Source organism: Gallus gallus, chromosome 1 (genome assembly GCF_016699485.2).
Source record: "Gallus gallus isolate bGalGal1 chromosome 1, bGalGal1.mat.broiler.GRCg7b, whole genome shotgun sequence".
Classification (NCBI taxonomy): Eukaryota; Metazoa; Chordata; class Aves; order Galliformes; family Phasianidae; genus Gallus; species Gallus gallus.
This window is the reverse complement of record NC_052532.1, coordinates 169,890,777-169,914,875: the sequence shown is the minus strand read 5'-3', so window position 1 is coordinate 169,914,875 and position 24,099 is coordinate 169,890,777. Positions and strand designations below refer to the sequence as shown.

Here is a 24,099-nt window from a genome sequence, read left to right as displayed (position 1 = left end):
TTTTTTTTCTATTTAGGGGTACTTTTTCTCCTTACATTTCCTTCTGACAATGGTTACAGTCTAAGAACTCAGAGATGGAAGTGTCAGATTCTTCAGTGGTAGCATCAAGATACAGAAGACATGGGGGGGGAAAAAAAAAGAGAGAGAAAAACAGAAAGACCAAAGAATAGAGGTAGCATATTGTTATAAGCATATGGGATGAAAATGGTATAAACACTGTGCCTTGGGAAGCTCTGGGCATGGAGAGGACGGGTGGCCTCATACTGACTTCTCACGCTCTGACAGATGACATCTGTACCCAAGAAGCTCTTGCCAGGTCCTCAGGATGTAAGCATATGCAAATACTAAATTTTCACTGCTGATGTTAATCCTGAGTGCAGCCACCTCACTGCAGGGTTCAAGGTAGAGCTGCTCAAAATGAAAGCAGCCTGGTAGAGCATTGAGTCAGTGAGGCATGGTAATACAGCCTGAGGAAACCATAACAGCTTACCTCAAATTCAGGACAGCACTACTTTTTGGGCAACCATTTTTTTTTCCTGTTTGGAACCTGTGACTTAACTGCATGCCATTAACTTACCCTAACTTTCATTTGTGAGAGTTGTTAGGTGTCTGGGAGTAAGTCTGAAGGAAAAAACACGGATTTGGATATGATGTCTTGGATGAATTAACGGCATGTGCACCAACATGAGGTTTCAAGGCTCTTTTCATAAACAGCTTTTTCTGTAATGCTGGAGATCACTTGTTCCCTGTAACCGGATCCATTGCAATGAGCAAGAGGTGATAAAAGCAGAAGGAGTAACAAAAGGAGAATGTTACCCACTCTGTTATGGCCCTGTAATATTTTAAACCAATAATGTGAAAGCAGGACAGGAGAAGGAAGAAGTATTGGGACTGGCAAATATTCTCAGGCAATTGTCATTTAGGGATTAAAATCTGCTGTCCAAGTAGGGCAGCCTACTTCAGTGCACTTCTTTTGCATGGAGGTAAGATTCAGCCACCTCCTCTGCTATCAAGAATAGCAGAAACATCACCACTTCTACCCCACACAGAGGGCTGCAGTTTTGCAGATGAGCACTCTTGCTACTTATAGAGAAAATAGTGCAAACATAGCCCAGGTGAGCTGATACAGGTGAAGCTTAGAAAACACTGATTCAATCCCAAAACAGATATCTGAATTTACACTATCATAGGAATGGAATACAAACAGAAAATGAGGTAAAGGTAAATTTTACAAAAAAAGCAACGTTTGGTAACCCACATATTTGTAAATCTGCTAAAATAAGTTATCTTGTGCTTAATTATTAGAACCATGGCTTCTAATAATGCACCACGCAAAAAAATAATAATAGTCCAGCTCATAGGTGGAATACAAACCATCCTAAATTATATCAGAAACACGGAATTCTTTCCTATCTACTAAGTGAAAGGCAAGGGAGCAGAGGAAGGTGAATTACCAGCTTTCCAACAGCAAAGCAGGTGGGTGACAAGCCTCTTTTACCTCCCCTGACATGAAGCACTGTGTTGCTACATGGTTTTGGTATCTCAAATGCTTTACAGTCTGCTACAAGCTTGTATCTTTTCCCACAGGGCCAGGTTGTGTTTCATTTATGACTCAGCTGAAACAGCACAAAGTGTATCTAAGTAGATCCCCACTGATTGCCTAGGTGAATAATAACAGCGATGTAAAAAATACCACCTACTTTTACAGTTATTTCTAAGACACCCTGGTTAAATTGTCCCCCAGATCTGACTCAGTGTGGTATACTTAATGTTACAAATGACAAAAATCTTTCTTCAAAATGCCTGCTTCTGGTTTGAGTCTTTCTGAAGCTCCGTTATTATCAAAGTGAAGACTGCATGGAGGAGCAGGTAAGCAGGCTCCATCAGAGCCTTCTCCCTGCCTGAAAGTCATCCCTGAAATGTACAGATCAAAGCAACTTGAAAGTAATTATAGTGTTGATGTGCAGAGACTGTTCCTCACTATGCTGACCAATACTAATTAACTATCTCTTTGTGATTCCAACTACCTGCATCCATAAGCTGCCAATGGCCTTTATATTTCTCTATTATGCACTTTGGGTAAAAGTCTCTTCTGTGTTTGTAAAACGTCTAGCACAATTGCCTCTCATATGTGATTAGGGATCCCTAATGGTAACTGAAAACTGTAATTGAAAAGGTAATTGAAAATATGAGCAAAAAAAAAAAAAAAAAAAGCTCATTGCATTTGCTAGATTAATGAAGAGCACACCAATGGGTAAAACAACCTACTGAGATGAAGCACACCTCCTGCTAAAGAACAAAGGAAAAAGTGGGCTATGAACATTAGAATTCAGAAAAGGAAAAGAATGTTAGAATTAATTTAGCACTTACCTTCCACGAAATCACACTGCTGAACCTTTCAAAGCCATAATGCCTCACAACCTAGCATCTAGCAGGAAGGTTTTCTTGGACTATTTACTCTGCTCAATAAATAGAAAGGGGAAAAGGCCCACAGTCACCGCAGCAACGGTCAGAGCAGCATGGGCAATGAGTGGCCCATTTTCCTAGAGAAATTAACACAGATGCACTCTGCAAACTTCAGCATTCTGTCCCAAAGTAACTGCTATACAAAACACACCAATGATAGACAAATGCTGTGGTGAAGAGCATTCTTTGGGTACCCAAAGCTAGAACCACAACGGCAAAGAACAAAAAGACCGAGATGCTGCCTTAGACCAAAGGCCCACGCAGCACATCAGAGAAGCCTTTAAACTGGTGAATGTCTCTCACAATAACTGCCTGGGGAAAACTAAATAAAAATTAAATAACTCCTGTACAGAGTGCTTCTTCCACTGCCACAGAGCAGCCCAAGAGATTCACTTCTGACATGGGAGAGCCTCCTCCCACAGCTTCAGCATTCCCATGGGCCTCAGCACTGTCTTGTTCAGCTGCTGCCCTCGCAGGGAGCTGTGTAGGCATCTATTGTTAATTCACCTGCCAGAGCTTTCCTATCCTTTCCTTGGGCATGTCTGTGTAAAACCTTTGTACAGAGGAGCTTATCCAGAACGTCACAAGACAGAATTATTCATTTATTAAATGCTGAAATCAGATCCTTATTGGCTCCAGAGAATAAGACCTTTGCAAAACCAAATGAACCTGTAATGCTCCTGGCTCAGATAAGCTCCACTTCATTAGAACAGGAACTTCAAATGAAGCAGCTAGATAATAGAGACTCTTCGCTTTCTAACTTCATAGCTTATTTGGTATTACCTTAGGTTCTGATGGCACCATGGATTACACTGCTTCTGTATTACAAGAGAAGCCATTTTCTGAATCTATCTTTTCCCTGCATAAATTAAAGTGGTTAAATCTGGGTGTGTTTGTTTTTAATAGCTGTTCCCCATTCTTCAAATGCATTATGCACTTGCTGTCTTCCAGCCTCCAACAGAAAAGCACTTGTATTTTGCTAAACTCCTTTTACATCAGTGTTACTGTTTCTCTCTCACTGTCTGACCAAAGTGACCACACAAACACCACAAAATGCAAAGTTAAATACTGCTACTTGTGAAGTCCCAACAATATAATTTGCTTTGGAAGCAGAAAAGAAAAAGAAAGAGACAGCCCTGTCTCCTGAACTTTCGTGTCTATACTGGGATGATAAACATCCTTGTACTGACAAATGACCAGTGTTGAAATGCAACTGTAATTCACGTATTCTGGACAGCCTTGGTCAGCAAGACACCGAGGTGACTACACTCAGCATGGCAAACTGTAGCTGCCATACAACTAAACATTACATGTGCAAACAGCTAATTTAATAAAAAAGAATTGCAAAATTAGTATTACCTTTACTTGTAAAATACATAGCAGCCACACCAAGATGGTAAGGGACAAAACCTGATGAGAAATAATTTACTTTCTCATGCCTTGTATTTCGAATGTAATTGCCAAATAAACATGCCTACTGGGCAGCCCCAGATGGTCAGCCAAAATTGTGATTTGAGGGAAGGGCACACACCTGGGGTAACCAAGCAAATTCAAAAAATACCAAAAAAGAAAAGGTTGTTTTGTTGGATTCTTTCTCTCAATCATGTCAAGAATTCTGTCTTCCAATGGGAAGCCAGAAATGTATTAAAACAACAAAGTTTAGGAAAAAGCTGCATTGAATTCTTCCTCTCAGATGTATGCACACACACAGAGCAGATGGGGAAAAGACAGCAAACTCCCTGCTAGTCACATCAGCTCAGGAGCCAGACATGATGAATACTGTCTGATCCAGCACTTGCTGAAATCAATAAAAGCCCTCCATTGAAGATCATGGGAGATGGAAAACAAAGCTCTCCAGGCGTCAGCTAGAATGTGTGAATGAAAAAAAAAACTGATGGCTTTCTTCTCTGATTTTCATAGTGCATAAAGATCCAGATTATAAAATGCTATTAGTCATCTCTTGATTCTTGATTTGCTTACTTGGCATAAATAAAATTGTAGTCTATGTGTGTATCAGGGAGACAGGTATCATCATGCACTGTACGCAAGTGTGAGGTACAGTATGTCCTACAACTAAGAAAATGGTTTGAATGGGAAGATAGAGGACTGAAAAAGTGCCACTTGAAATTGCTTTCACAATGCCATTTTGCTTTGGTGAAAAAAGAAAGAAAAATAATCCAGATACTAAGGTAAGCTGAAATTCAATTATCCTAAACACCTAGAAAGATTGTGACACTCACAAGAGTATCTATTGTCTTCGAAATCAAAGAAAAGCTTCTTAGGATTTGTTCTCAAGTACTTCCTTGGCATCAGCTTGCAATAAGCATTTGATTACTTCTACATCCCCCAGCTCTAATGTCATTCAGCAGTACAGATCCATTTGGCTGCAGGATCCATCCAAATTGGCCAAGTCATATTTACAGATTTTGTTCTCATTTTGCTTTGCATTCATATCACCTCTAATATTTATGATTTTACACATGGCTTGTATTTTGGTCATGAACATCCAATCAGCTTAATTTATATGCTGCCTCTAGACATAGATCCAGGAATGGGGGCCTCACTGTGTCAATACGAACTCCATCACAGCATAAGGTTGATGTTTATAAGTAGTAGCAGTTAGGAAAACAAGAAGCTGAGATTCTATCACAAAAAAGTCTGAAAGTTATACTCACTGCTGGTAGAGGACATGCGGCTGTACTCAGACCTGCAAGGAAAATAAAAGAGATCATTAAAAATGTACCAAATTTAATTCACGTTGCATATTAAATTAGTTTAGAGACCATTTGGTTTTGTTCTAGTTTTTCACTCAGGTAATAACACCTGGAACAAGTTTTGAACTTGGCCTCAGAAAAACAGGTATTATGTATGAATTTTGAAAATATTTATGTAAAGCACTGAGGTTTTTTTAGGAATGGAAGCGGCAAATCATTCTACTACACTTCAGGCATAAAGATAAAGCTTAGAAGGCCCTCTGAGGAAATAAATAGGCTGCTTTAGACACAGGTTAGGAACAAAAGTCTACCTGATTTTGACTCTATTCCTCATCTTTCTTCTCAAGCTGCTGTGATGTATTTTTTGAAGAGAATTCTATTTGCAAAGTAGAATTTTTATTGTTCTTTAGACACAACTGGCAGGGAACACCAGAAGAGAAAACCGTCAGCATTTAGATTATCATAGATTCTTTTGAGTTGGAAGTGACCCTGAAAGGTCATCTGGTCCAACTCCCTTGCAATGAACTAGGACACCTACAGTTCAATCAGGTGCTCAAAGTCCCATCCAGCCTGACCTTGGGTGTCTCCAGGGTCGGAGCATCTACCACCTCTCTAGTCAGCCCATTCCAGCACTTCAACACTGTTACTGTAATTTTTTTTTCTTTATATTCACTCTAAAATGCCCTTGTTCTAGTTTGAAAACAGTTCCCCTTGTTCTGCCACAGTAGACCCTGCTAGAGAGTCTGTTCCCTTCCTTCTTACAGCCCCCCTTTAATACTGAAAGACCAAGCAGGTCTCCTGGAGCCTTCTCTTCTCCATGCTGAACAGCCCCAGCTCTCTCAGCCTGTCCTCATAGGAGAGGTGTTCCATCTCTTGGATCATTTTGGTGGCCCTCCTCTGGATGTGCTCCAACAGCTCTATGTCTCTCCTATACTGAGGATATCTGGATGCACTACTCCAGGTGAAGCCTCACCATCACAGAGTAGAGGGGCAGGATTACTTCCCTTGCCATGCTGAACACACTATAAGGTTTTTTGCTTTAGGAAACCCTTTTCCTCTTCAAGACATCTCTCAGCAAAACCATTGGCTAGAGGTTGTACTTGAGTGCATATGTACTGAATCAGTACATGAGAACATTGCAGAGTCACAGAATCATAGAATGGTTTATGTTGGAAGGGTTCTTAAAGATCATCTAGTTCCAACACCCAGATGTGGGCAGGGCTGTCACCCAGCAGCTCAGGCTGCCCAGGGCCCCATCCAACCTGGTCTTGGATCATTTTGGTGGCCCTCCTCTGGATGTGCTTCAACAGCTCCATGTCTCTCTTGTGCTTCGGGCAGCAGATGAGGCCTCACAATGGCAGAGTAGAGGGGGACAATCTCCTCTCGCTCCCTGCTGGCCACCCCTCATCTGATGCAGCCCAGGATACTGTTGGCCTTTCAGGCTAAAAGTGCACACTGCTGGCTCATGTCCCACTTTTCATACACCAGTGTCAGAGCCGTTAAGTATTTCGAGCAACAGTGCAAATAACTTCGCCAGTACAAATAACGCCAAACTTCTGAATGCTCTGTTCTGTGCTGATTAAAAGTCACAAACATGACCCATTTGTTTCCCAAAGATCCACAAATACTGAAGCAAAACAAATATGCCAACACTGAATACACTTAAAAACTAACTAAATAAATTCATTTCCGAGTCCCTGCAGATGACTTCTGAGTGTTAGATTTTGGAGCTCATTCATAGATCCTCCACTCCCTTACTCTCCAAGTGCCCCAGAACAGACCCCACAGGGAGCTCTGCCACTATTACCTTCTTGCACAGTTACCCTGCAGTGCCCTGATGATTACAGGCAGACTGTTCAGGGAACCAAAACATAGTTCTTGGATCCAAATCTAACTGCTTGTTTTATATAAATAATTGCAACAAGTTTGCAATATTTCTTTAAATCAAAAACGCACGTGAGCCTTGACTTCTAAGATATCTGTCTGGAAATAGATACCATCTAAGCATATTCTCAGGATACCTTCACAGTCCAGGCTTTCAGGCATCCAAGGGAATATAAGCAATAAATCCCCAATAACTATAGCAGTTGCTTTGGGTTCTGTTACGAACTTATCTCTGTAAAGGAAACAAAGCAAAAACAGTCATTCCTCTATTTCACAGTCCCATGATTAGCACTCAGTAATCTGAAGGTCAGATGCTAAGACTGCTTGTTCAGGTGAGCAGGTACACAAGGAACTACTCCATCCTGAAGGACCAGTAAGAAATGACTCCCCTTGAACTTTTTCCCATCCATACCTCCCGCACAGCACCTCCATGACAAATAAAATGTTACCTCTCAACCACACTTCCCCCAGGACCCTTGTAGAGCTGGGAAAGGTAGAGGTAGAAATGGCATGGGCAGAGAGAGAGATGCTCTTCTTTCAGCTTCTGAGGGGATAAGACAATTGCAGGGGCTGGTGCTGCATGGGGTATTTTCAGAAGAGAATCATGTGGGTATCATTTGGCACCATGTACACTTCGGAAGGTGTTAAAACTGTAACACAGCCCTCTTCACAAGCCCACAGGCAAGCAATATCCGTCCAGCTGCCTCCAAGCATCCCAAGAAAGGATTCATTTAATCTGCACTTCTGTTTGAAAACAGCCCAGGGCTGTCCCTGTATGTATCAGTGTTCAGTAGTTCGTAGCTAATTCCATATGAATCTGCATTGCTTGTATTTCAGAGAGGAGCAAGACAATGCTTTGTCTTTTGCTTACTGCAAGTAGAAGCAGCTTTCTGTTACTTCACACTGTTATTTTATTATCCCAAAGTGCTTCAGGCGCATTACCGGGCATGGAGAATTAATGAGTCCTGAACCGAGGAGCTGGCATTCCGCATACAGGCAGGCCATGAAAAATGAGACAAGAGAAAAAATAAAAAGATGGGGAGTGTGAAGGGAGGAGACAACAGTGTGCTCAGAGACTAATTGCACAGATGCATTTTAATAGGCTTTAGAATTGTATTGGGGGCCTTCTGTAATTCTAATATGGTTCAAGCTAATATTTAATTCATGCTTGTTGCATAACTGATATACATGGAATTAAAAAAATAAGAAAAGATAATTAAGCACAAAGGCTTATGTCAATCTCACATGCCAAAATAAGGGCTGCACACTCCCTTATCTCCACCTACGGTTGATAATGAGACGTCTGAAGTGTGTCTTTCCCTTAATGTTGTATGGAAAAGACACTGAAGGACCCTTAGCTACATGCCTAAAACCTAATGTCGTGAATATGAGTCTCTCTTTGTACTCTCAGGACCAACACATGTCACCTTTTGTCCTCCCTCTGACTTCTTCTTTTCCCAGAATTTATTTTGTCTTGAATATAGCCCTTAAGAGCAAAAATGACAGTGAGTAAAATCGTTAATATTTTCAGCACATTAGCACAAACCACTCAGATTCACGGTGTGCAATGGTTAAGTGACTTATAAAATAAAACACTTTCTTTTTTTCTTATAGTCATTTTTGTAGGATACTGAATTGTAAATAGACTACAGAAATAAATAACTCCTGGGTCATGCGGACTCTCCGGACACAAAGCAATTTTGTCCCTTCCCATCCTTTCCATCCCTGTTCTAAACATCCCGAGTTTTGGCTCCTATCAGTTCCCTTGGGAGGAATTTGTCTGTTAGGATAACTCAAGAGTAAAACACTCTCTGGCTTTAATGGTGAAAGACTGGAGCCATATTGCCCAGAGGTTCCCAGACAATTACATGGTCCTGCAACCAGCTATCTCCTCTGTGCTACTGATAGATATTACAGTTCAGATAAAAGGAAAGAGACATTCAGGACAGAAATCAAACAAATGGACGACTGTTACTTTTACAGGCACATAATGAGGAAAAAATAATCAAAAAGGACATTGAAACAGTAGGAGGTACTGAAAAGGAGGGCAAAGAATCTACGCCCAGCAGCAAAGAGGAGCTGTGAACATGTCAAGAGGCATTAAAGTAAGAATGCAGAAGCTTGAGATAAATGTGGGACCAAGATTCCCACCAGAGCTGCTGAAGGATCAGGAGTGTGTATTATCAAGGAGTGTAAGACCACCCCAAGCACTAAAGATCCTAAGCATGCCTTCGAGGTCAGCCTGCATTATTCATTGTTGATTATTAGTACAAAGCCTTAGAATACCCAGGAAGGGGAAAGCGACACTGAATATCAGTAGCTGTTAGCACAACCTGAAGTTTCTGAGTGTAATATATAAAAACACTGTAAGCCCATTTATTTGGGGAAGAAGAGCTGCTGTGTTATGTCTCTGCATCACAGAAAGACATCGGCAGGGCAACAGTGGCAACATCTATGCTAATAAACACATGTGCTCAGGAGAACTGTGCGGGATTGAGGTCAACTGCTGTGTAAGTCTGCACTTGCACCATTCAAGCCTCATGACATCCAGCCTAGTAAGCAGTCTTCTACCAATGGCCCCTGGCTCATGTTAACATGGTAAAACATATCTAGAAATCCCACAGGAGAACAAGATGGTCTCATCTAAACTGATGCCATCTACCATCTAAAATATCCAAGAGTAAAGATAACCCTGTCCCAGTGCTCAGGAACACATTCACATATTGTGTAATGTACTAGTACAGCTAGAAGTAGAGTTTTTGAGCTGAGCAACATCTCCACAAGGCAGTTTGCTACATAAGATGAACATACCACTCAAGTTATTTTAACAAGATGATCACACCTCTCCAGTTATTTTAACACCAAGCTTTGCCCAAGGTCTCCATTGCCAAGACTCCTAAATCTCCAGAAAAAAAAAAAAACAACAAAGCAAAACAAAACAAAAAAACACACAAAAAAACCACCACCCTGTAAAGTTTACTAGCTCCTCCGTTATCTACATCCTTAGTTGCCTACAATTGATGGTATGGTGCCTGCTGTAGTCACATTTTTCCATGCCTTCCCTACTGACAGTTGTTTCAAATTTCACTGTTCCATATAAGAGCTGTATTTAACAGTTTCTATGCCTTTCCTCCCCCAGAAATTGCTCCACAGGGCATTCAGAAGGGTTTTATAGCAGTTAAAGCACAATGTGTGAGTCAGATTTAGGTTTGTAGTATGTCTTGGGTTTCTTCTCACCAAATTCCTATGGGTCAGATTGCAATCTGTTTCACTAGTATCGATCCAACACAAACCCATTACCTTCATTGTACTTCTACTTGTGTAATCAAGCTGACTGCAGTGAAATAGCTGAGAGCAAATCATCTCAAAACACCCTGCTCTGGATTCCCAGTAGAGCGATGAAGTCAGAGGATGGATTCCCACAGCTCAGCTCATACTCAAGAGCTTATTTCCAAAATCTATGTTTGAGGCCCCATGTGAGAGACATCATCATCGCCATCATTGTCATTGTCATCGTCATCATCACTGTTGTTATCAGCATATCACAGAAGCATAGAATCATAGAACCACAGAATGGCTTGGGTTGGAAGGGACCTCAAGGATCTTCAAATTCCAACCCTCTTGCCAGAGTCAGGGCTGCCAGCTCCTAGATCAAGTGCTAGATCAAACTGCCCAGGGCCCCATCCAATCTGGCCTGAAACACTCCAGGGACGGGGTACCCACAGCTGCTCTGGGCAACCTCTTCCAGCATCTCACCACTCTCTCAGTAAAAAATATCAGGATGAATTATTGCTTCTAACCTTCCAAAATGCACCTGATGAGGCAGGATGAATGGACAGAATCATCCTCTTGGGGTTCCGTTCCTCTTAGCCACAGTTAGTTGAGAGGAATCTCATAATGCAACCTAACCATTGTGAGTATCACTACAACTCTCCTGGCCAGCAGAATGTGATTTATATCCATATCTGTTTCAATATTGCTTTAGGTGCCCAGGCCCAGTGCAATATACCATCAGGTCTACCTACCCATAGCTTCAATAAAATAGTTTCACCCAACTTAAATCTGATCAGAAATGGTGTTTCGGCCCCAGTTCATGGCAAAATACTCAACTGTACATTGTTTGAATGTCAAATGAGACAAATTGTATAGCTTGACATATCCAGAGTGATGGATATATTGGAAGTGAAATTTTGAGGGGGAAAAAAAAAGGCCCCCAAGGTTAAAAAAAAAAAAAAACAGTGTCAAAAGCAGGCTTTAGCAGCAGTGGTTTGTTTTCTATGAGTTTCTCACATACGGATGAAATCTGTGACAGGAAACTGACTTGTCATACTGAAGGACTCCCATACAGATGACAAAGTCTTAAGTATTGAAACCTTTAAGTTAGAACCATCTGACACAGACATATAAACAGCAACTCCTCTTCAGCAAATAAACAGTTCATCTATTCATTTGATAATTTAAGCAGCCCATTCTCACCAAGGACACACGTGGACTACAGTATTCTTAATATTTTTAAGTGATGTACACCCTCTTTTTCATACTGTCCTGTCTTCTATTAACAACTGTATTTGCTGTTTTAGAGTCACAGAAAGCTTACAGAATTGCAACCAATAAATAAATAAATAAATGAAAAAAAGATTTTTTCTTAATCTGCTTAACAGATAAGTAAAAAGAGGCTCAGAGAGTTTGTGACTGATCTAAGGTCACATGTGCAAACAGGGAGAGCCACAAGGAAAAGCAATGAATGCATATAGCACACCCAAGAAGTTAGGACAACCTGTATATCAATTAATTTAGGGAAGATAGACACAGGAGAAAATGAAAAGAATGGATCGAACCCCAAGACAATAAACTCAACTAAATAGTAATGGATTTTGCTAAGTATACATTCCAGATAGCTGGTGGGTGGTACAGAGCCCAAAGCCTATGCAACCTTTGGTTTCTCCAATTTGGAATGTTTTTCTCTACACGTCTTTGAACTGTTCCTTGACAATTTACTGCTACCAAAGAAATAGGATAATTTTCCTTCTTCCTAAAATTCATCACCTACTCAGCATTTAACTACCAGTGGATGAAGTCTGCATCATTAATAAAATCTCAATATTTAGGTTTTTGACTTACACTGAAAAAACTTCTTCCATACTTTGGTGTATTGGGAAGATGTCAGGTTTTCCCACTTTCTCTAAAAAGATGAATAAACCTTTTGAAGATTAAAAGGGAAGGTTCAAGTTGCAAATTCAAATCATTTAAAAGCTGTAACTTTTCAAAACTTTAAATGAATTCTAAGTGAGGAAGGGAAAAAGGAAGAGTGTAGGTAAACTTTGGCACTGTTAGCAGGCTAATGATTAAAGCGTGAAACCTTTACAGCATCAGCTCTTAGAGCTGTCTGAGGGAACACGTGAAGTTCTGCTGGGAATTGTCATATATACTGAAATCATTGATGTCACTGATCTCACTGAAGCGTTCTGCTCAATTAGGGCGTACACACTTAATGAACAGGAGGAAGTATTCCTGTTGAAGCAATTCCTAAACACAGATAACTGGACCTAACAAATGGTAGAATCATAGAATGGCTTGGGTTGGAAGGGATCTCAAGGATCATGAATGTCCAACCCCCTTGTCGCAGGCAGGGCCACCAACCTCCCCATTTAATAGTAGACCAGGCTGCCTGGGGCCCCATCCAACCTGGCCTTGAACACCTCCAAGGACGGGCATCCACAGCCTCTCTGGGCAGCCTGTTCCATCACCTCGCCACTCATGGTAAAGAACTTCCCCCTGATATGCAACCTAAATGTTCCCTCCTTCAGCTTAAAACCACTTCCTCTTGTCCTGCCATTATCTACCCTTACAAAGAGTTGGCTCTCCTCCCATTTAAAAAAACAAAAACAAAAATAACAAGCACAAGAATCTAGGGAACAAAAAATCTAAGACTCTAAAATGAAGAAGATTGAACAATGTACTTTTCTGCAACTCATCTTAAGCAGCTTAGTGTGAATTTCCTGCCCTTTTTACTTTTCTTTATTATTTATAAATTCTTTAAATATTAAGATTTCCCCTCCCTTCAAATTCTTCCCATTGTTTTCCCTTCTCTTTGCTTTCTAATCAGAACACCTGCCCTCTCAGAAGACCTTTTTCTTCTTCCTAAAATTTCAGGTCTCAGGAGTATAAAACCACTGCAAAAATTATTACAGCAGAGAATTATTCACCTCCCATATTCACCTCCCAGTTCTTCACCTTCTGGGCTAAAAGATTTCAGTAAATGGAATAAGTATTTTTACTAGAAAGCTCCAAAATACAGTTCCCAATAAGGTACATTTAGTACATGTAATATCTCTTAGATCAGGGATGGTCAAACACTTTCAAATCTCATTAATAAATAGCCAATACAAACTAATTGGCTTACACGTTCTACTCACTTTATTTAGGTACTTGACAACAACAGCTCAATCCATTCTGATTGGATTCAGTCACTTAAAATACACTATTTTGTTCTGCGACCTCTTTGCAACCCTGTTTACTGAGGCAAATGCGGTAAGAGGGAGATATTTTCCAGCAGATTAGGAAAATGAAGGCTTAAAACTGTAAGTGAGCTTTCCTGTAGCTGGAAGACACAGCAAAACCTTACGAGACCTATGGAATACTTGATGTATGAGACTGGCTTGTTTTTATACACAGCTTTCATGATACAGGCTCACACAGCAGTACATACAATTTTCGAGATGGCTGTGTCTTACAGAGCCTGGCTTCACTGCAGTCACTGCACGCTATTGTTCAGAGACAAGAAAGGGAGCACTTGATGTAAACCTCTTACTGAATCACTTTGCACTCTCTTTATACTTTCATAGGACTGCGGCTGAGCATCAAAATAGTTCACTGTATTTTTAACCATTGAGCAATTAGAGAAAAAGGAAAACAGCTCGATTCAGCAGTTCAACGATATCTGTGATGGGACTGAGACAAAGCAAAAAGCAGATCGTGTCTGCTAAGACAAAAAGGCAAGTGCTGGGAGCAGTTGGTTTGGTGAGAAAACTGTAACGTAAACATTGTGAAAGAGACATATGCAAAGTGTTTATCAGACTCAAATAGCTGCTAAACAGAACTGAAATTAAGAATAGAAGCACAGGGACCTACTGCTTTTCAGACTGAACACCTTTGCAATGGACTGCAGCTATTAATTGCCATATGCTCCGATTAAAGTTTCTCAGACACTTTTATACTGAGCTGCACCTTCCAGTGTCAAGCCAGTGAGAGGGACCTTCATAAAATCATCAGCTTCAACATGTCACCAGCATCAGGCATGAGCAGCTGTTATGCTACTCATTGCAGTCTAAAGGCTCACATCACCATCTGGGGCAAATCCTTCTGAGTGCCCCTCCTGAGGAAATGCAGGTTTTCCTGTTCTGGATAAACACAGTGACTTACGACTCTGGATAAGAGTGACTTGGCCCAGCAAGGATGCTTTGAGCTTTGAACCAGCCATGATTACTTATTTTGTCTTCCTTTTTACCCACATTCCCAAAGATGAACAGAAAACCTGTTGTCCTAAGAACTAAATCGTAGAATCATAGAATCACAGAATGGCCTGGGTTGAAAAGGACCACAATGATCATTGAGTTTCAACCCCCCTGCTATGTGCAGGGTCACCAACCAGCAGACCAGGCTGCCCAGAGACACATCCAGCCTGGCCTTGAATGCCTCCAGGGATGGGGCATCCACAACCTTCTTGGGCAGCCTGTCCCAGTGCATCACTGCCCTCTGTGTGAAAAACTTCCTCCTAATATCTAACCTAAACTTCCCCTGTCTCAGTTTAAGTCCATTCCCCCTTGTCCTATCACTACTAAAAAAGTGTGGATTGCTGTCCTTAAGCTCAGGTCTCATAAAATACTTAAAAACTTTCACTGGCAGGTGTGTCTGCAACACCACAACTATGTAAGGTGATGGAGACAGTCCTTCACTTGTCCGACCACAGAAGAACTAAAAATACATATTTGAATTAATAGCTAGATAAATGAAAGAGATTGCCATATTTTCTATCTACTTCTTCTATTAATTGCAGTGTTGCTAGTTCAGTTTGGGTACTGAGCACCTGATACCACTCTGCAAACCATTAGCTTTACAGTTTTGTTATGCTCTCAGTCTTATGCACCACCAGCACTGTGCATCCCAGTGAGTGCTGTTACTTACCAGCCTAAGTCTGAGATCAAGATACTGTCTTTCTCCCTGAATTTCAGCATGTGCTGCTACAGTAGCAATAAGGGAGAAAGTCAATAGGAATAGGAAGTCTGCCTGACCTCTGTGATCCTTGTGGGTCCCTTCCAAGCTGGGATATTCTGTAATTCCATGACATTACACAAAGGGAAGTACCAGTGTGTATGTACACCCTTATCCCATGCAACAGGGTGAAGATATACCAGGCAAGGAGCTGGGAGAATACAGCTGGAAGGGAGGGAATAGACCTGGAAGAGAACAGCGTTAAGGGACTTGTCCTTCTGGAGCCAGAAAAGGAGCACAGGCTCACTGCTGTTCCCAACAAGGTGAGCGGGCAGCACCAAGCGGGATGTTTGCAGAGAGCTTCCTGCTGTGGTTCAGAAGTGGGAGCCGAAACGAGCATCCCACGGGTGATCCCTGCAGCTCCGGGATCTCAGAAGTCACCCAGCTCACAAGCAGAGCACACCTCTGGGTCACGGATCCCTGACTTACAGGACACTTGCAGGTTGGACAACTACCTGCAAAGTTTACAGCGCTTCATAGGGTCGGTATGGTGAGTACCGTGACAACAGCAGCCTGGCTTCGGGGGACCCACATATCTAAGCTCTTCTGTGGCTCTGTGGTGGTCCCTCCCCCAGGAGCTGTCTCTGTCCGGTGTCACTGCCCATAGGAGGGCACGCTGCCGGCCATCCTCAGCTCGAGCTGTCCCGGCTATGGGAACACAGAGCTGTGGGGCTTCAACCGAAAGCCCACGGCCACAGCCTGGCGCTATCAGCCTCCCCACGCGTATACTGAGGGGACTTTTTCCCCACCACCCGAAGAAGGAGCCCTCCCCGCTCCCCAGAGCATCCTGCTGCGGGGTGGAAGGAAGGCAGCCCTCAGCGAGCGGGGCTCGGCCCCCGCGTACCGGCACAACAAAGCCCTTCCCCCGGCCTCGGCCGGCCAACAAGTGCAACCCCCGGCAGAAGGCAAAGCCGCCCCGGCCCGGCCCCGCGCTCACCCGCCCGTCTCGGCTCCCGAATCCCCGCAGTCCTCCTCGCCGCCGCGGGGCTGCTGCTGCTGCTGCTGCTGCATGCTGCCGGCGCCCGGCTCGCTCCATGCCCGTCGCCGCTCCGCCGCCCTCTGTGGGAGGCGGTAGCTCCCGGCACCGGCCCGCCCCGGCCCGCCCGCGCGGGGCTCGGGGCCGCTCCCTCGGCCCGGCCTCCCGCCGCCGGATTCTCCGCTGGGTGCCGCCACGGGCTTGGGGGCGGCCGTGGCCTGTGTGGGCTGGGTCCCGCGGCCTCACTTCTGCCACCGGGCACTTGGTGGCTGTGTTCGGTGCGATCTCTTTGAAACTGCACGTGGAAGCAGTCGGGGAAAGGTTGGCCGAGCAGCAGTAATGAAGAGAAAGTGATGTGGTGCAAAACCAGTACTTGGAGTGCCTCCTGTGAAGAGGTTGTGGTGTAGGAAAGGTTAACAGCAGTCATTTGCACTGAGGTAGGACTGCAGTAAGAAGTTCACAGATTGCAGCACAGCTGAGGCTGGCAGGGCCCTCTGGGTTCCTCTGCTCCAGCCCCTGCTACAGCAGGGACACCCAGAGCAGGGTGCCCAGGGCCAGGTCCAGGAAGCTCTGGGAGATCCCCAAGGAGGAGATCCCACAGCCTCTGGGCAGCCTGTGCCAGTGCTCCGTCACTGCACAGCACAGAACGGTGTTCAGAGGGAACCTCCTGTGCTCCAGTTTGTGCCCATGGCCTCTGGTCCTGGCACCGGCCATCACTGACAGAGCCTGGCTCCAGCCTCTGGCACCCTCCCTCAGGTAGTTACAGACACTGATGAGATCCCCCTGAGCCTCCGCCTCTTCTCCAGCTGAGCAGCCCCAGCTCTCTCAGCCTTTCCTCACAGGAGGGGAGTGCAAATATTCACCCGTGTAGGTATAAACTGAGATCTCACTTGGCAAAATAAGCCATCATTCTTAAATCCACGTGGTTTAAAGTAGAAAAAATTGTGATAATCTCAAAATCATAAAATGCTAGACTGGACCATAAGGTAGAAGTGTACCACACAAAACAATCTTACTTTGGAGTAAGAAGTTCTACGTACTTTGGAGTAAGAAGTGCTAGTATTTTTTTAGCTATGACTACTTGTACAACATTAATGCCCCTCATACATTTGTGCATGCCAGTGGTGCAAGTATACAGTCATGTATACCACCTGCAGTAGCTCAAATGAAGAATAATATCTAATATCATTTGAAGGGCTCATACAGGGCTTAGTTCATGCAATTGTTTTCTCCTGATGTTTGTGCCCATGGTTTTCTAAAGTGATCTATATATAAGTATGAGTTCTGTGAAGTTAGAGGGAGATAGATCAGCTTGAGAATAGCTGCAAAGCTGGGTTAGCATGTTGTAGGAGCAATATACCAAGTCCTGAATTGCCCACTGTGAAATCGATGGATTCTCTACCAAATCTTGCTGCAGAGCTTGTGTGCAGTCTTGTGGCCTCTCAGCATCACAGGTCAATCGACCACATCTCCATGGTCTTTAGAAGAAACTTTCAATCTCTACCGTTCATCAGCAATTAGAAAATACAATGTACTGTTGTATAGGAAATTTGTTATTCAAACTGTTTTGAGGATCTGTTTTGATTTGCGTGTGTGCTGTTTTGAAAGCAGTAAGAATTATTCTCCAGTTTATACGAAGGATTTCATGTAAATTTTGCAATAAATATAAGGTTTTAGGTATAGAATAAGCCCCTTTGATTCGAATATTTTTTCAGTCTTTTCCCAGGCAAGTTACTTGAAGTTACCTGGACAAAATGCTGTAAAAAGTACTCATACATAACTGTGCTGTCCTTCAGAACATATGGAAAAAACTTCTGTCCTTCAAGACTGGTGGCCTTCCATCTAAATCGATCTACTCACATACATAAAACAAAATGCATACGATTTCTTCTAGGATTGGGACCCAAATGCTGTGCTTTCAACTTGTAGAATCATCATTTTCAGGTAAGAGGCACTGGTAAGTTTTCAGATATTGTGTGTGGCTAAATGATTCATCCAAGGAAAGAGACTGGCAAAACTGATGCAATAATCCAGTGTATCTTGATTCCTAGCTTGAGCCTCTATTTTGGGAATAGCTAAACATTTATTTTCAATAATTGCAATAGTGATGGAGGATTCTGAGCCCCCTTAGGACGTGTCTGGGAGGCATTTATATTATTCTCTGTTACCAGGACTGAACAGACTTTGCTGTCACTTAGACTACACACGTACATTTATTTAGGTAATGCAACGGCATTTAAAAGCAGGTCACTTCCACTCACTGTTAAGCATGATTTCAAAGTGAAATAAATTGACTGTAGCCACTGTTGAACTGATTTAAGATGTAACCAAACCTCCTTAAATATTTAGAAATAGGTTTAGTTAAATGGATACGTTTCTGTACGTTAAATTTTAGGTGGTCAGCTAATAGATCTTTTCCATCTCTGACTTTTATTATTCTAGTTAGTAATGTTTAAGCACTGGCATATGAGAGGATCTGGAATAGATTTTATGCTGCATTTAAGATTAATGTATCCCATCTGTCCCAGAAAGGGAAAAAAGAATCATTCTAAGGAAATATATAATTAAGATAGTAAGTAAAACTACCGCAAACTCCAGGCTCTCTTATTTATACACTTGCCTCATTTAACTCTGTTTTATTCTGTCTCTGACATAACCATGGTGAAAAGGATACTTTTCTGCATCGAATTCCAAGCATTTCAGAGATTTTAATGAATGAGGTGTTAAGTCTTAGCCTTTCATTAGCTTTTCTGCGTTACCAGTCTTTCACATTAGGTCCTCTGTATGGTCTGGTGAAAAGAGGTTAATTTTTAATGACTTTCTTGCACTTATGTGGCTGTGATATTGGTTTAAAGATAAGGCAAATAAGATAAAAATAATAAAAGTATTCCTAGGTTAAAGCATTTCATTAAAATGACTTAGTAGCAGTGCTGACAAAATATCAGCAGAAGTCTTCAAAGAAACCAAAGAAGTAAAACCCTCGCCTGTTGAAATCAAAGTGACACTGAGGATGTGCAAACCTCCTCATCGCTCATGCAATGGTCTGAGCAACTGAGAGCAGGGTGCAGGATAGGGCTGGCTGCAGACAGATAAAGGCAGAGTGGAAAGCTGAAAGTTGAACCATATCAGTTCATATGCATGCTAAAACAGAAGAGGAAGCAAAGCATCAATTTCCCCGATGGATCCACACCTGGATTCAGATTTCAATCTCTTTTCTACTCTCTGCCTGCTGGGCTATCATCTGTCCTGCAGGAGCTAGGAGGATGGAGTGCATGCTGTAGGATGCAAGGCTGGCTCTCTAGCCCAAAGAAGAGTACGTGAAAAAGAGGTGACTGCACTGTGTCCACTTGTATATGGATGGCCTACTGATCAGGGTATCATGTATGGTATATCTCTAGCCTCTACCTTTTATTTCCTTCTATACAGTGACAGAACTTTGCTGTAGGGTAGAGAGAGAGGGAAAAAATAAGTCCCATCTCATGTAGTTTAAATTCTGATACAGGGGCACTCTGCTGGGAAGAGATGTCCTCAGTTTGGTTCTTTTCATACAACATTTTGGCTTTCTCCCTTTTTTTGTGTGATGTTCCAGAAGAAAAGGGTCAGACAGCACTGCAGTTCCTTCTGGCATTATACCATAAATTACAGAGTCCTTGTAGTTTTTGAAAGAAAGAAAAGACACATTGCTTAGAGGATTCTGGACTGCTGATAAAGGCAAAATACAAAAGGATGGGATTTTTCATTCCTGACTACAAAATGGACTGTACCCATGCTTGCCCCAGTCACTTGTCTCAGTCTGTAGGCAGAATCCTGATCCTCATACAGGGTTCTGAGCTCCACTCCTGGCACTTTCCATCCCATTCTAGGTGCTGCAGCAAGGAACTTTTCAGTCTACAAAATCTCGCCTTTGTAGAAAAGGTTTCCTCCTTCAGAGGTCCCAGAAGAAATAAGCACCCTGCAGGTCAAGACTTCGTTAACATTCAGCACTGGACTTAAGGCTCTGGGTTGTGGATTAAAACAAATAAAGACAATAGCAATTTTGGAAGGAGGAGGGGAGTTACAACTTGGCATGTGGCTCATGCTAGGTCAGCCCGAAAAGGCTGACTTTCAGACTGGTAAATGGTGCCAAAATATTTGTGGCAGTTTCTCACATAGGCTATTGCGTTCTTGGGGTTTTTTAAGGGTTATGGTGAGGTCGGGTTCATTTGTGGTAGGTCTCAAGCCAGACACCCAACCTCCTAAAATTCTACAGTTTTAAGGTAAAATACAACTATGCAATAAAAAGTTGTTTCTTCAAAGCACCAGCAAGGGTTTTCAGTGCAGTTTAAGGGAGTTTGGTTCCCAGGTCCCACTACTTCAATTTTCATTTGAAAAACCCTAGTATTCAAACTCCTACCAAAGTTCACAGTAAGCACAGAAAATACGTATTTTATTAGCAAATTGTTTTTTTTTTTTTAACTTGAACTCTAGTGCATTACTTTTTTATTGAGAACTTCTAGCACTCAGTAACAACTGCTATAAGAACTTGAGTATTTGAAGTCCTTTTCTGTATCATCCCAAAGCCTGGGGCTCAATGAGAGTAGAATACAAGGGGAGCAGAAATGCACCCATCACTGTGCAAGCAACCAGCTGGAGTTTTGGACCTGAAGATATTCCTATTGCTCTCATATTGCACAGCATCCCATTCAACCAGATCTTCCCTGTGGATTAAATCAGTGGGTTTGCCTTCCCTAAGCACAAGGACCAGCTACCTGCTACAGCTCTGTGAAGGGATGTGGAGGTCAGGTCATGTAGATGAATTCAGATGAATTCCCCTTTTTCTGGTCACCAGATCCTGCAAAGAAGCATCAAGCTCAAAGCAGGGACAGGAGCTGTCAGAGACCATATGTGCTACACTACACCTCTCCTTTGGTGCCCCACAAGAGAGAGTGCATCAGCACAGTCCAGCAGACATCAGACCTTGTGTCAGTTTTCTGAGGTCAGTGAGATAGCTGTGGCTTCTAGGGAGTATCTAGAGCTTTTCACATATATTCAGTGTCACTGCCCTACTAGGAATGATCATAATATTGACAAAAGCACTCCTATGCTGGTAACCATGACAACTTCCATTGAACAAAGTTTTTCATGAAATAGCATGTTTTACAAGGCAGAGGAAACATTTACTTTGAAGTACCACTTTTGTACCCACTGGTGTTCAAAGAGCAAGGACTGAGCCCCTGTGGTAGCAGTAATAAATATTATAGCAGCTTTTATGTGTAGACACTTCTGAAGGGAAAAATGATCGTTGGGTTTGTTTTTTTTTTCTTCTATTGCATCTGGTCCTGACAGTAAAACATTTTATTCTGGAAGGCAGTTATGTTTAAAACACTGCTGGATCTCCAAGGGAGATTTTATTTCTGAATTGCTTTACCACATTTTAAAAAATCCAGTTTTGAATTACCTGTGACTTGAATTTATAATCCTAAGATTGATAATCAGATGGGCTTATTGGGTTTAATTTTTTAATTAAAACTCTTCATTCAGTATTTATGGGATTTGCTAACTGGTCTATCAAGTAAACATCAGGAGTGCCTGCTTAATTCATAATCTAAGCTACAGTAAACATCACAAAGTAGATCACAGAAATAAAATTTAAGTATTTTTTCCTAGAAGATATTTGTGTCTGTTTCCACTTCTGACATCTACAAACAGAAGTAGATTTATGGATGCAGAGAGAAACGTTAAAGTCTCTTTTGCACTGGCTGATGCTGCAGGAGATCCAGTGTCCGCTGGCTGTGTCTTGCTGGGTTTGCAGACTTCCTTTCCCCACCCTCATTAGACTGAGTCTATAACCATTCCTTTTACTGGTGTGGTGGGAGAAGAAATGTTAAAATATCCTATTGCTCATGTGTGCAGTAATCTTGTATACATGATGCCTCTACCTGTGCTGAAGGCATTAGGAAGCAGTGATGTCCAGTGAAGCATTGTGAGTCAGGAACATCTTGCTTCAAAGGCATCATCTCTAGTGATCATTGTGGGGAGAGGCAGGTGGGAAAGATAAATACTGGTTGATATAAAAGCCAGCTTCTTTTAAATATTGGCAAGGAATGAAAGCCTTGTACAGAAGCCACGAAAAGAACTGGGACTTACAAGGAGGAGAAATATTCCTCCAAGGTATGGGCCAGATACTTATTTAACAGATACTGTGATAACAGATCTCCTGGAAAAATAGCTACTTCCACAGGCTAATAGGTAAAATATATACAGGATGAGCCTACAAATTATTATGCAATTAAAGGCATTTACTCTGCTAAGCAGAATGGGCTTTTGCAAGACAAATGGAAATGAAATGGAAAACATTACTTCTAAACTTACTCTTTTTCTCTGTTTGTTGCTGGATTTTTCCCCAGAGTTGGGTCCACACATCTCTCTAGCAAATATATCCTTGGCCAATCTTTAGAAGAGCCGAAATGGGCAGGAAAAGGATTCCAACAGCTATTCCCAAGGCACCTGACATGTAGCAGCTAAAAGAAAGACAATAGCACGTGCAAGACACTCTTAATCCAAATTCCAGTAATGGAGTTACATGATAGGCTGCAGCCTCTTGCCTCTTAATTTATGAAGGATCAAGTGGTATTAGAGGTAGTCAGCCATGCATCATAAAGTGCTTGTCACAGCATGTCAGCATGTAAAAAAAAAAGCCAGTCCACAGAGAGTGGGGAATAAAGTTGTCATCTCTTTATCTAGTTGTTCATGGGAAAGCTGGTCATCATATTCTTGTCGGCGAGGGAGGAATGTTGTTTATGCTCAATGAAATGGTGTGTGACTTTCATGAAATGGTTTAGACATGGATTCTGGGCAAAATAGAAATGCATGAAATCAATGAAACAGTAACCTTCATTGTCTGAAAACACACTGTTAAGATTAACGACCCTCTTCCTTATTGTCTATCTGCTCACCAAATGGCACTAATAAGGAAAATGTTAAATCTAATTTTGAATGCATACATCTTTTATACTCTCACATATATGTGTGCACTTTGGCATTTATAGGACTATTTTCTGTGGCCTATTACTGCACGGTGTTTTATAGATCTGCATTGTATTATTTGGATATGCATTACAGACAGTACTCCATATTTGCAAAATCTTTTAAATAGCTTCTTTTTGTCTATTTTCCATGATAATACCGTAGCTGTGATACAAAACCCCTTAAGAAATACCTGAGATCCAAAAAAATAAATAAAAATAAAAATAAAAATAAAAATAAAAATAAAAATAAAAATAAAAATAAAGAGATGTATTTGGTCAAAGAACTTATAAAAATTGTATTCCAAGTCTGTCAAAAGAAGCAGCAAAATAAATGACTTTAAGCACTTGACTTTGTTCAAAGAATGGGAAGTTTTACAAGTTCCTTCTGCTTGTCCAGAAGTTGATCCCCAAACTGCTCTCTGGAAGTTCTGTGCCTAGTGTGATGATTCAGATGCCAAGTTTATTAACTTGGGATTTATCAAATAAAATCTTATCTTGAATTTAGTCAGTCACATTCAAGCCTGTCTGTTCCGTGTTAGGTATCTACATCCCTCTATAGGATCTCACATAAAACTCACAAGATTTTCTGAGCTCACCATCCATGGGCAATGCATACTCAGCCTTCCTTAAAAACTACATTTATTTCATTGCTCTGAATATGAGCCATTGGTTCAAATATTGGTTACAGAGGATAAGAAAGGTCTCAAGCACGTAAGAAAGAATGGAGTGATCAATGAAAAAGCACGGAGGATCTTTTTGTCATCCAAGGTTATAACATCCA

General features: G+C 41.9%; 1 protein-coding gene and 1 long non-coding RNA gene across 2 annotated transcripts in view; one reads left to right on the top strand and one right to left on the bottom strand.

Moving 5' to 3' along the window:
- The window catches only part of FAM124A (family with sequence similarity 124 member A), a 40,972-nt gene extending 24,591 nt beyond the window's left edge, over positions 1-16,381 (bottom strand). Inside the window, exons 1-2 of the mRNA XM_001233731.7 lie at positions 16,273-16,381; positions 5,142-5,173 (exon numbers count right to left, since the gene is read on the bottom strand). Of these exons, the coding sequence (XP_001233732.3) occupies positions 5,142-5,173; positions 16,273-16,346 (106 nt within the window). The 5' untranslated portion in view covers positions 16,347-16,381. The remainder of the gene's footprint in view (positions 1-5,141; positions 5,174-16,272) is intronic.
- A 50-nt stretch (positions 16,382-16,431) lies between these two features.
- On the top strand, positions 16,432-23,539 carry LOC121109044. Its single transcript, XR_005862081.2, has 3 exons — positions 16,432-16,748; positions 18,027-18,255; positions 21,140-23,539. It is a non-coding gene; the product is annotated as an uncharacterized LOC121109044 (long non-coding RNA).
- The last annotated feature ends 560 nt before the right edge of the window (positions 23,540-24,099 follow it).